Genomic DNA, 12,323 nt, shown 5'->3' with positions numbered 1-12,323 from the left:
AAAATATCCAGTACAATTTCTCTGTTTTCAAACTAATAAGAATCGTGCCCCTCTTTTGGAACTCAAGTTTAAAAAAATCGAGTTTCTATGTAACTCGATTTTATGATTATTGAGTTTTAGGTAAGTATTTGCCACTCTAGACTAGCAGACATGGCTTCTCCGGCTAGGGCTTCTCCGGTTTAGGGCTTCACTAGTTAGGATTTGAGGATTTTAGTTTGGATTTGGGGCTTTTGGTTTCAATTTGGAGATTTCGCTGCAACACTCAACACACGGCTCACACGCGTTTGAAGGAGGAAGAAAGGGGTGAAGGAAAGGGAGGAGTGTGTGGGGCGATTCAGGGGTTTCACTCAAACTCAGTTTACCTATTATCAGGTCACTACTTGTTTTTTTCTATCCAAAACTCGCTAATACTAATAGAGAGTAATGATAAATATATATATATATATATATATATTCTCTATGGAAGTCAATTTTACTAAAATCGAGTTCCAACTAGATTTTTTTAATTGGGAAAAGCCACGTCTTCTCATCCAACGTGTAAAAAACTTACCTAAAACCCGATAATAATAAAATTAAGTTACATAGAGAACTCGATAATCATAAAATCGAGTTCCAAAACAAGAACACAAAGCTAAATAGTTTCAAAATAGAAACAATTTGCTGAATATTTTTAAAAATAAGGGAAATTTTCCGCATGTTTCAAGCATTCTCCCAATTAAATAACAAAAATTCAATTCATGCTTTCTTGCTTTCAATTGATTAATGAGTAATGCTACAGGCAAAAACTATTTTACAATATTTTTACAAAATGTTGATGTGGCCAACTTCTTATTGGTTTCCATCAAGGCCAACTATTAATATCATTTTTTTCATTTACCAATAATCACTCACCATGTCAGCAGTTTGTAAATTTTTTTGTAAAGTAGTTTGTATCTCTAGCATTATTATTGATTAATTGCATGCCCACATTTTAAATGTAGATTTGTCATTCTCAAAAAAAAAATGCGGCTTTGTAGTTTGTCCTAATTAGCATCACTATGATAAATTAATATTTGAATCCCCAAAATCCAATCTGGAACTCAGTGCAAGGCTAGACGCAATGTAGCCTTCGGCTATGCACTTTTAACACGCACACACAATACCAACAGTCCTCTACGCTTGGATCATATCAATGATCTCAATTCATAGGGATGGCATCAACAAGCTTAGTTCAGAAAAGAGGACAATATACTACAAATTAAACCTTTAATTTATTCTTAACGTGCAGCACACTAGAAGGCTTTTCACATCACTTGGGACTCCGATTGCAGCGAAAGCCTTATCACTCTAATAATGTCTGTGAGAGAAACAAGCCCGACAAGTAAGCCCTGTTGATCCACAACCCAAACTCGGTGGACGTGTTTAGTGACTGCTTTGTCAATCACTTCGGAGAGGGATGATTCGGGTAGACAAGTCACGAGTTGCCTTGGTGAATCCGAAGATGCATATAGGGGGCCTTTCGAGACATACTCGGTAAAGTCTAGTGCACTCAAAGGCAACCATGATTGCAGTGTGGCAAGGAGGCTACCCTTCAAATCTGTGGCGGAAAATGTACCTATTAGCTTCCTACCTCTGCCCTGCAGTTTGTAGTCTCAATTGTGAGTTCATTTGGGAATAGGTCAATGAAATAGGGGTAATGTATATAGCATAAGGAAAACTGGAATATGTATGAAGTGACTATTGCAAACACAATTAACGATAGAAACTCTATGTAGTCTCAAACAGTGAGTTTACTTATGAATTGGTCAATGAAACAGGATATATATAGCACAGGAAAGCTGGAATATTTATTAATTGACTATTGCAATCACAATTAATTAACTATAAAAACTCAAATCCACCTACAATAGGAAAATTTATTAGATACTCCGAGAGTATACTCCCTTCCTCTCACATGAGATGGGCCCCATGGTGAGTGAAACCCACCATTATATGAGAGGGAGAGAGTATACTCTCGGAGTACCCAATAATAACTCTTACGATAATATATCAAGAGAAGACCGTTTCCAAAAAATTAAGGGAAATCAGGATAAATCATTTCCTTCCTCGAATCTAGGAAAAAATATATATATGAAAAAAGGGCTATGAAAAAAAAATCATTTAAACAAGTCTCTTTGGTCCTTCAAAAAAAAAAAAATTTCTTTGGTTCATCGTGGCGCTCAAATTTCACCATAATGGGTTAAACCTATTATGTACAGTTGACAACATGGTCAAAAGCTACATTTGATGTTAAGCAAAAATTTAATATAGCAAATGGGTCTACCCAAAGGTCTTAGTAATGAAGTTGTGTGTTCATATACAGTTCCAAAACAGAGTTGATTTCTATTATCTCTGTTAAGCGAAATTGTATCATTTAAGAGTAGGACAAAAATTAAATCCATTTAAACAGCAGTGTTAGGAGGCTTACATTTACAAGCTGCTTGTGATCTTCTTCATGGTCATTTGAGGCTGTAACTATAGGAACTGCATTAAGCACTGTAGCCCTCATGCACTTGATGGCTTCAATTACTTTTGTGCGATCAGTGATGGCATAAACATTCTCAGTAACTGCTCCTAATTCACTAAGTGGGCGTGATATGATGCCTTCTATATCAGACTCATGCTCCTTCAAGAACCTTAACAAGTCCATTTGTGTAAGCATTCGATAGCTCGATGCAGACTCTACAAGTTCCACTCCTGATATATTCTCCATGTGGCTGTCTAGTGGTACCAAAGCCCGGTGGATTCCTTTGCTGAACACTTCCATAAAATCTAACATGCTGCATCTCATATTAACAGCAATTGTTTAATTCACAGTTACTACAGAGCTGATTAAAACAAATATACTACTACATACCTAAAGGAATCTTTATTTTCAATGCAATCAAATATGATAAATTTAGTTTAGAAAACTATTAACAAAAAGTCATGTGGCATTTTCACTAGGCATAGCCAATTTGACTCCTACTTCCCAAGCAATCTGAATTGATACGCCACAATCTGAGGCCTACCACCTTATCATATCATTGTGAAAGGTTTAATCTCTTAGATCCCTGCTGATCTAAATAGAAGGCATTCATTCAACTACATTTTCTAATCTATAGGACAAACTCACAAACATCAAAATAAGCTTCAGCAGTTTTACAAAGAAGAAATATTCCTATATATAGTAACACCCACCCACCCAACCCGCCTCCCTCTCCCCACACACACACAGACACACACAAAATTGAAAACACGTCTCCAAAGTATGGGTGGATGTGGGTTATGTTCAAGGAATTTGGGATTAGAAAATAAAGGAAGACACAAAAGTCAGTGTCTTACAACTTACAAACATTAAGCATTAAAATTTAATTAGTATGTCATTTATTCATATATCTCGGTCTCCTTCCTTGAATCTGCTTTTACTTTCTTCAACTAATACCATGCTATGATTGCGTTGGCAACTCAGCAGACCATACATTATTATTCCTTCTCTGATTTGGTCCAAAATTTCTTCCCAATTTCATAAGAGGGTTCACATTAAAAGACAATACAATAGCACAGCCCTATTATAATTCCATGAAAGGGCAACCCCAATGATTGTATGTACCTCATTTTGTTCAACTGCATATATAAGAGGCACCTGCACCACCTTATTGCACAGGAGTAGTAACTTTATCAAGCATACCTACACTGTTGGCTGTTGCCTGACACCTTAATACTAATAAATAAAACCAATGAAGCCCCTTGGTCTGTGATGATTTACTTTTTATTATTATTATTTTTCTAATGTGTAGCCCCTTCCAAATCAGTTTACATGCAAGCGTTTATACATGGTAGAACAGCTAGAAAACATTTATGTAGGCCATCAAATATTTCATGAAAAGGAAATTACAGGCCGGCCCCAATGCTTATTTAGGATTGAGATTTACTTCAATTGAGTTTTAAGCATACTTGTAAATTATGATGTATGGATACAATCGCTCTTTTCGGTAAAGAGCATTAGTCACTGCAATTCACATAATCATACTACTCTTTTACTGACCAAGTGACTTGCTCAAAGTGAATTTCTAATAAAGTTTGTAAGATGTCAAATTAGAATGCATTTGGATTAACTTATTCCCAACTCCCTTTTGGTAAAAACTGTGAGACTTATGGTTAAGTAATTAAATTTATTATTTCCTAACAGGTTAAGCTTTTGGGACAAACAGTAATTTAACAAACTCTTACTTACTAAAAGATTGCAAAACTACCATTGCACCCCAAGAGTGAAAATTTAAAAATCAGCAATAAGTTAAAAAAAGAAAAAGAAAAAAGGAGCTAATCCAAACACATGCTATAAGTGTCACACCAGTGTTACCTTAATTGTTATGATGCCTCCCATATCATATGTGTGCGCGCACTTGTACTAGATCTACCAGTCCATTCTTTATTCAATATATAAAGACACCTAAGACATCACTTTTTCCAAAAAATATTAAATTTGCAAATACTATCTTAGTCAGCAAATGAAACAAACCCAAATTTGGACAAAAAAATTATTGTAAATTGAAAATAAGTGGGACCAATCTGATTGCAAGATAAAAATAAGACCACCCATTTGAACTCTACCAAATGGTAGGAACAAAATGGTATTTTCTTGAATATTAAATTATTTGCTTTCCAAGGGAGTGTACTCTAGGAGGACTCTAGCCTGCTATTTGCAACAATATATGACACTGTTATATTCTATCCCAACACGTAGCATCATCTAGAACGATAATTCTAGAATCTTCAGGATAAAGAAATTAAAAGTTCCTCAAGCATATGCACATTTGGATCATCATATGCAACTATAAATCTATAATAGAAAACATTTCTAACATAAGTATAATATACGATGCAACATTAACTGACCTAGTATTAGGGTTTAGAGTAAAAAAAAAAAAAAAGAAAAGAAAAAAAAAAAAGAAGGAGCTAATCCAAACACATACTATAAGTGTCACACCAGTGTTACCTTAATTGTTATGATGCCTCCCATATCATATGTGTGCGCGCACTTGTACTAGATCTACCAGTCCATTCTTTATTCAATATATAAAGACACCTAAGACATCACTTTTTCCAAAAAATATTAAATTTGCAAATACTATCTTAGTCAGCAAATGAAACAAACCCAAATTTGGACAAAAAAATTATTGTAAATTGAAAATAAGTGGGACCAATCTGATTGCAAGATAAAAATAAGACCACCCATTTGAACTCTACCAAACGGTAGGAACAAAATGGTATTTTCTTGAATATTAAATTATTTGCTTTCCAAGGGAGTGTACTCTAGGAGGACTCTAGCCTGCTATTTGCAACAATATATGACACTGTTATATTCTATCCCAACACGTAGCATCATCTAGAACGATAATTCTAGAATCTTCAGGATAAAGAAATTAAAAGTTCCTCAAGCATATGCACATTTGGATCATCATATGCAACTATAAATCTATAATAGAAAACATTTCTAACATAAGTATAATATACGATGCAACATTAACTGACCTAGTATTAGGGTTTAGAGTCCATAGACTAAGACCCTCAAGGCAGTGCCCAATGATAGAAGAAACTGGGACCGCCATCTTCTGATCAAGATCAAACACATCTCCACCGTCCATTTGATCATCTCCAGCAATATGTGCCAGGATATCAAGCATGGTAACCACACCAATATAGTGCTTCCGTACAGCCCCAGTCTGCTTATTATCAGACTCCATGATCATAGGCCCACCAGCTCCAATCCAGTGCCCAGGTGGCGCCGCCACTGGCACCGCCACCACGCGGTTGGCCACTAGCGCGTTCATCGTGTGGGCCATAGACACCGTGTACGGCACCTCCACTAGTCTCCTCTTCTCCACCATCAGATCCCTCACATGTTTGTCTCTCAGCCGTTGATTTTCAGCGCTGCTGCTGCTGCTGCTGTTGAGCTCCCTAGTTTGCTGCATATTATATTTATGCTGATGCTACTTCTACTGTAAAAATGGTTAGGGATGAGATTGGAAGCGTCTTCTTATCAAAAAGACTGTTTCAGATGTGCATGTATGTACGAGTTAATACCCTGATTTGATTAATTGCAAGGCTAAAGGAGACATTTAATCAAACACATATTTTTAATTTTTAAACAATACTACACGTATTATTATATATTTATTTATTTATATATATTTTCATACATTTTTTCAAACACTTCTAAATATGGAAAAATTTGCTAAATGATACGAATTTGAAAAAAAAAAATAGTTTAATGACATGCATTCAAAGTTTATTAGTTAATTTGACTGTTTTTTGAAAATCGAGCATAGCAAAATCGCCAAAATCGAGTTTAATATACTCAATTTCCTATCAAAAATTAGCTCTGAGATGGATAAAAATAGAAGTCGAGTATAATAAACTCGATTTTGGCTGAAATTTTGGTTGGAAGTCGATTTTGCTGTACTCGATTTCCAAAAAACAGTCTAACTAACTAATAAACTTTGAATGCATTCCATCCGCCTAATTTTTTTTCAAAATCATACTGTTTGGCAAATTTTGCCTAACAAACACCTCCTAAATTTCTTTATGCATGTGGCCATTCTTGTATGACGTAGTTTATGGCATCCCAGACAGGTGTTTATTTAAATATAATGTATAAAGATGTTTATTTACAGTTTTAAAATAACTACTGTGGGTTGCACGTGCAAGGTATGTAACAATGAAAAAATTAATATAGATTTTTTTTATTGAAGAATAATGAAGTCATGTAATTAAATTTAAAATAGCTATTTGAATATCTATTTACTTAGAACCTATTTACTAAATGTAATATCTACTCACCAAAAAATGCTATAAAGAATGATAATGAATGATATTATCTTTTCACAATATTTAAATTTTCGCAATGAATAATGATATATGCTACAGTTTTTTTGAAGATCTTCATCAAATTACATACTTGCAATCATCTACGATGAAGATTTTATTATTCATACTTCATTCTTTATCGTCTTATTTTATGAGTCTAACTACGATATTTAACTTACTTATTTTTACTGAACACCCTTTTAAGCAGGAAAAGAAATTTTTTTAAAAAAAATAACAAAATAACAAAAGACATCTGTCATCAAAGTTTCTATTAAACAAAATTATAAGTCTAAAAGATTTAAACCTAATAAATTAGTGTTCTCTAGGTAACAAATAGAACACCATATATCATCATTCTAACTTTTCAAGCATGACTACCAATCTACCACATAAAATTCAAAATACACGAAGAAATTTTTTGGGATATTAAAATTTAGTATGAGTATTTTAGATATTGTACAACGAAATATTTTAAGAATTATAAGATTTTGTTAGGGTTTAAGTAAGAGAGTAACAATAGGGGTATATGCTCGTTTACAAAATATAAAGGAGAAAATTATTTAACTTTAATTTAGGGGGAAATGAAACTACTCCAAACATAAAGGAGGAAAGTGCTACTTCGTCAATTTGTGTGTGTGTGTGTGTGTAAAACAATGTGTTTTTTTTTTTTTTTAGTTAATCTATAAGTGTCACACCAGTGTTACCTTAATTGTTATGATGCCTCCCATATCATATGTGTGCGCGCACTTGTACTAGATCTACCAGTCCATTCTTTATTCAATATATAAAGACACCTAAGACATCACTTTTTCCAAAAAATATTAAATTTGCAAATACTATCTTAGTCAGCAAATGAAACAAACCCAAATTTGGACAAAAAAATTATTGTAAATTGAAAATAAGTGGGACCAATCTGATTGCAAGATAAAAATAAGACCACCCATTTGAACTCTACCAAATGGTAGGAACAAAATGGTATTTTCTTGAATATTAAATTATTTGCTTTCCAAGGGAGTGTACTCTAGGAGGACTCTAGCCTGCTATTTGCAACAATATATGACACTGTTATATTCTATCCCAACACGTAGCATCATCTAGAACGATAATTCTAGAATCTTCAGGATAAAGAAATTAAAAGTTCCTCAAGCATATGCACATTTGGATCATCATATGCAACTATAAATCTATAATAGAAAACATTTCTAACATAAGTATAATATACGATGCAACATTAACTGACCTAGTATTAGGGTTTAGAGTCCATAGACTAAGACCCTCAAGGCAGTGCCCAATGATAGAAGAAACTGGGACCGCCATCTTCTGATCAAGATCAAACACATCTCCACCGTCCATTTGATCATCTCCAGCAATATGTGCCAGGATATCAAGCATGGTAACCACACCAATATAGTGCTTCCGTACAGCCCCAGTCTGCTTATTATCAGACTCCATGATCATAGGCCCACCAGCTCCAATCCAGTGCCCAGGTGGCGCCGCCACTGGCACCGCCACCACGCGGTTGGCCACTAGCGCGTTCATCGTGTGGGCCATAGACACCGTGTACGGCACCTCCACTAGTCTCCTCTTCTCCACCATCAGATCCCTCACATGTTTGTCTCTCAGCCGTTGATTTTCAGCGCTGCTGCTGCTGCTGCTGTTGAGCTCCCTAGTTTGCTGCATATTATATTTATGCTGATGCTACTTCTACTGTAAAAATGGTTAGGGATGAGATTGGAAGCGTCTTCTTATCAAAAAGACTGTTTCAGATGTGCATGTATGTACGAGTTAATACCCTGATTTGATTAATTGCAAGGCTAAAGGAGACATTTAATCAAACACATATTTTTAATTTTTAAACAATACTACACGTATTATTATATATTTATTTATTTATATATATTTTCATACATTTTTTCAAACACTTCTAAATATGGAAAAATTTGCTAAATGATACGAATTTGAAAAAAAAAAATAGTTTAATGACATGCATTCAAAGTTTATTAGTTAATTTGACTGTTTTTTGAAAATCGAGCATAGCAAAATCGCCAAAATCGAGTTTAATATACTCAATTTCCTATCAAAAATTAGCTCTGAGATGGATAAAAATAGAAGTCGAGTATAATAAACTCGATTTTGGCTGAAATTTTGGTTGGAAGTCGATTTTGCTGTACTCGATTTCCAAAAAACAGTCTAACTAACTAATAAACTTTGAATGCATTCCATCCGCCTAATTTTTTTTCAAAATCATACTGTTTGGCAAATTTTGCCTAACAAACACCTCCTAAATTTCTTTATGCATGTGGCCATTCTTGTATGACGTAGTTTATGGCATCCCAGACAGGTGTTTATTTAAATATAATGTATAAAGATGTTTATTTACAGTTTTAAAATAACTACTGTGGGTTGCACGTGCAAGGTATGTAACAATGAAAAAATTAATATAGATTTTTTTTATTGAAGAATAATGAAGTCATGTAATTAAATTTAAAATAGCTATTTGAATATCTATTTACTTAGAACCTATTTACTAAATGTAATATCTACTCACCAAAAAATGCTATAAAGAATGATAATGAATGATATTATCTTTTCACAATATTTAAATTTTCGCAATGAATAATGATATATGCTACAGTTTTTTTGAAGATCTTCATCAAATTACATACTTGCAATCATCTACGATGAAGATTTTATTATTCATACTTCATTCTTTATCGTCTTATTTTATGAGTCTAACTACGATATTTAACTTACTTATTTTTACTGAACACCCTTTTAAGCAGGAAAAGAAATTTTTTTAAAAAAAATAACAAAATAACAAAAGACATCTGTCATCAAAGTTTCTATTAAACAAAATTATAAGTCTAAAAGATTTAAACCTAATAAATTAGTGTTCTCTAGGTAACAAATAGAACACCATATATCATCATTCTAACTTTTCAAGCATGACTACCAATCTACCACATAAAATTCAAAATACACGAAGAAATTTTTTGGGATATTAAAATTTAGTATGAGTATTTTAGATATTGTACAACGAAATATTTTAAGAATTATAAGATTTTGTTAGGGTTTAAGTAAGAGAGTAACAATAGGGGTATATGCTCGTTTACAAAATATAAAGGAGAAAATTATTTAACTTTAATTTAGGGGGAAATGAAACTACTCCAAACATAAAGGAGGAAAGTGCTACTTCGTCAATTTGTGTGTGTGTGTGTGTGTAAAACAATGTGTTTTTTTTTTTTTTTAGTTAACTTGAAACAATGTGTTAAAAAAAAAAAAAAATCAACCTAAAAAAGCTATACATAAAACAATGAATTTTGGTTCAACAAATTGACTAAAACAAAAAAGAAGTCTAAGAGCACAATAAAATGTCACGATATTTTTAAAATACCTTTATTTCTAGTTATGGTGGGTCCTAGTCTGATATTTTATTATTTTATTTTAGAATAATGCTACCTCCACAATATTTTCATAATAAATCGTAGGTGATAAATTGTTACTGGTTTGAAATTGGGCTAACCACTTTTAACCGTGCATTAAAAAAAAAAAAAAAAACACCAATTGAAGAAAATTGTGACTAAATAAATGAATTTTGGCTTACCAAATTTGACTAAACAAAAAAAGAAGCCTAGAAACACAACGAAATTTCACACAAAAAAGAAGCTTAAGAACATAATAAAATGTCACAACATTTTTGCAATATTTTTTATTTCCAGTTGTGTTAGTTCCCAGTTTGATATTTTATTTTTTTATTTTTTATGTACACAATATTTTCACAACAAATTTTAGGTAAAAAATTATTACTGGTTATAAAAATTATGCATTAAAAAAAAAAAAAACAAAAAGACCACATTTAGTGTTTGGGATGGGAACCAAGGATGCATCTTCTTAGATATATATATATATATATATGGCAAAACTTAAATACAGTTTATTAGGTTTGTCTTTTAAAATTCAGTCATATGGTTACTTAACTAAAAATACACTTCCATCTCATAAGAAAAAAAGCCACATGACAGAATTTTAAGAGGAAATCCTAAAAACAGCACCTAAGATACTGTTGTGTGGGCCAAAAACTAACGATCCAACTCGAAGGAGATACTCTGGTGCTATATCATGGCACGATATAATTAATTTATGGAGGTAGGTTATCAAGATCAACATTTCAAACTTAATTGAGTATGTCAGATGATTAAGAGAATGGTGTGCGATCTATGGAAGACTTCCAAAGGAAAGAAAGAAGGGAAGGAAAATATAGGTATAACTGCTTCTTCGAGATGGTCCTAGGGGTCTCTAATAGTTTGATTACACTTTTTATTAGGTTACAAAGTTTTTTATTTCACTTGATCTCTTCTTTCTCTGTATTTCTCATCCCCTCTTTTGGAGGAGTCTATTTTCCTTATATAGCTACCTAAAATGCATCTCAACCTTCCACTTAGACAGTCACCATTTCTCATTTGGATGCTTGTCCCATCAAAGCCTTGCTGGAGGTGGTGGAATATGCTACTAGCTGTGAAGGCACTGTTCAGGGGTCATTCTGTCATTAATGTGGCTATCTGAGTTGGTGTAGTGCATTGAATGCGGAGGTGATGGATACTTTATTTGGAAACTTCCCTTCTTCTTTACTTGAATGTCTCCACTTCTTTCCTCGGTCACAATCTCCTAGCCCAAGTGGCTTATCTATAGTCCTCTGAGGAATGTTTGCTCCTTAGGCTCCTCGGGCGAGCTATTTCCTCGGTTTCCACATCGAGGCTCTTATCAATGTGCTACGCCGGGCTAGTGAGAAGACGTACCCATTTTCTCCTCGGGCCAAACCTGTCTAGTAATATTCCTTATCCGAGCCTTAGCCTCCCACATTAGCCCCTCAAAGCTCCACTCTCTTTACCATTCAAAGGAGTTGGGCTTTGGTAAAAGGCAGGAAGGTTGGCACATTCTAGATGTGTTCTCACATAAGAATGTCTTTTCACCTGTCCTATACAAATTCTTGACGCTTCGGTATTGTTAGGATCATATTTTATGTAATTGGCTAATCTTTTGACAAAATGCACTTTACTTATGATTAGGTAGATCTAAAATGAGTTTAATACATCAAGAAATATGTTGTTCAAGCATATCAAGTATTCGTATTAAAAGACACGAAGATTAGTCCAAGAAACAAGTGAAAAAAAACTGTTCATTAAGTCTCAACAAATAGCTCAACAAATGCTTGCTATCGGGACTTAATGTGAAGCTCAATAGATAGCTCGACAACAACTCAATTTATCGAGAATTACGATTTTCAATTTTCTAGATCTGAAATTCAGCCCAGGCTTATATATTTGTTTAGAATTTCTTTTTACACAACTCTAGACATATATAAGGCTTATTTTAAAAGCTATCACATACGGATACAGAGAACTAGAGATTTATTTTCTCTATGAGAAACAACTGCGTTTGTACACCATAAGATTTTG

General features: G+C 33.5%; 2 protein-coding genes across 2 annotated transcripts; both read right to left on the bottom strand.

The window, feature by feature from the left end:
- Window positions 1–1,163: 1,163 nt before the first annotated feature.
- On the bottom strand, window positions 1,164–6,053 carry LOC112019371 (SNF1-related protein kinase regulatory subunit gamma-like PV42a). Its single transcript, XM_065762363.1, has 3 exons — window positions 5,533–6,053; window positions 2,447–2,798; window positions 1,164–1,616 (listed from the first exon to the last, which is right to left on the bottom strand). The coding sequence occupies exons 1-3, from the start codon at window positions 5,970–5,972 to the stop codon at window positions 1,284–1,286; spliced, it is 1,125 nt and encodes a 374-aa protein (XP_065618435.1). The 5' UTR covers window positions 5,973–6,053; the 3' UTR covers window positions 1,164–1,283.
- Window positions 6,054–7,984: 1,931 nt separating this feature from the next.
- LOC136062798 (SNF1-related protein kinase regulatory subunit gamma-like PV42a) lies at window positions 7,985–8,547 on the bottom strand. Its single transcript, XM_065762358.1, has 2 exons — window positions 8,108–8,547; window positions 7,985–8,051 (listed from the first exon to the last, which is right to left on the bottom strand). The coding sequence occupies exons 1-2, from the start codon at window positions 8,545–8,547 to the stop codon at window positions 7,985–7,987; spliced, it is 507 nt and encodes a 168-aa protein (XP_065618430.1).
- Between the last annotated feature and the right edge of the window lie 3,776 nt (window positions 8,548–12,323).

This window comes from Quercus suber, unplaced genomic scaffold (genome assembly GCF_002906115.3).
Source record: "Quercus suber isolate HL8 unplaced genomic scaffold, Cork oak 2.0 scaffold_454, whole genome shotgun sequence".
NCBI lineage: Eukaryota > Viridiplantae > Streptophyta > Magnoliopsida > Fagales > Fagaceae > Quercus > Quercus suber.
Note: the sequence above shows the minus strand (reverse complement) of the source record. Positions and strands in the feature narration are given on the sequence as shown.

What these genes read in the sequence shown, in the direction of transcription:
- LOC112019371 (XM_065762363.1), bottom strand. Translation starts at nt 5,972, where the DNA reads ATGCAGCAAACTAGGGAGCTCAACAGCAGCAGCAGCAGCAGCGCTGAA. An exon ending in ACTCTAAACCCTAATACTAG is followed by an intron (nt 2,799 to 5,532) that starts GTCAGTTAATGT and finishes TATGAGATGCAG; the next exon opens with CATGTTAGATTTTATGGAAG. An exon ending in ATCACAAGCAGCTTGTAAAT is followed by an intron (nt 1,617 to 2,446) that starts GTAAGCCTCCTA and finishes TACAAACTGCAG; the next exon opens with GGCAGAGGTAGGAAGCTAAT.
- LOC136062798 (XM_065762358.1), bottom strand. Translation starts at nt 8,547, where the DNA reads ATGCAGCAAACTAGGGAGCTCAACAGCAGCAGCAGCAGCAGCGCTGAA. An exon ending in ACTCTAAACCCTAATACTAG is followed by an intron (nt 8,052 to 8,107) that starts GTCAGTTAATGT and finishes TTTCTATTATAG; the next exon opens with ATTTATAGTTGCATATGATG.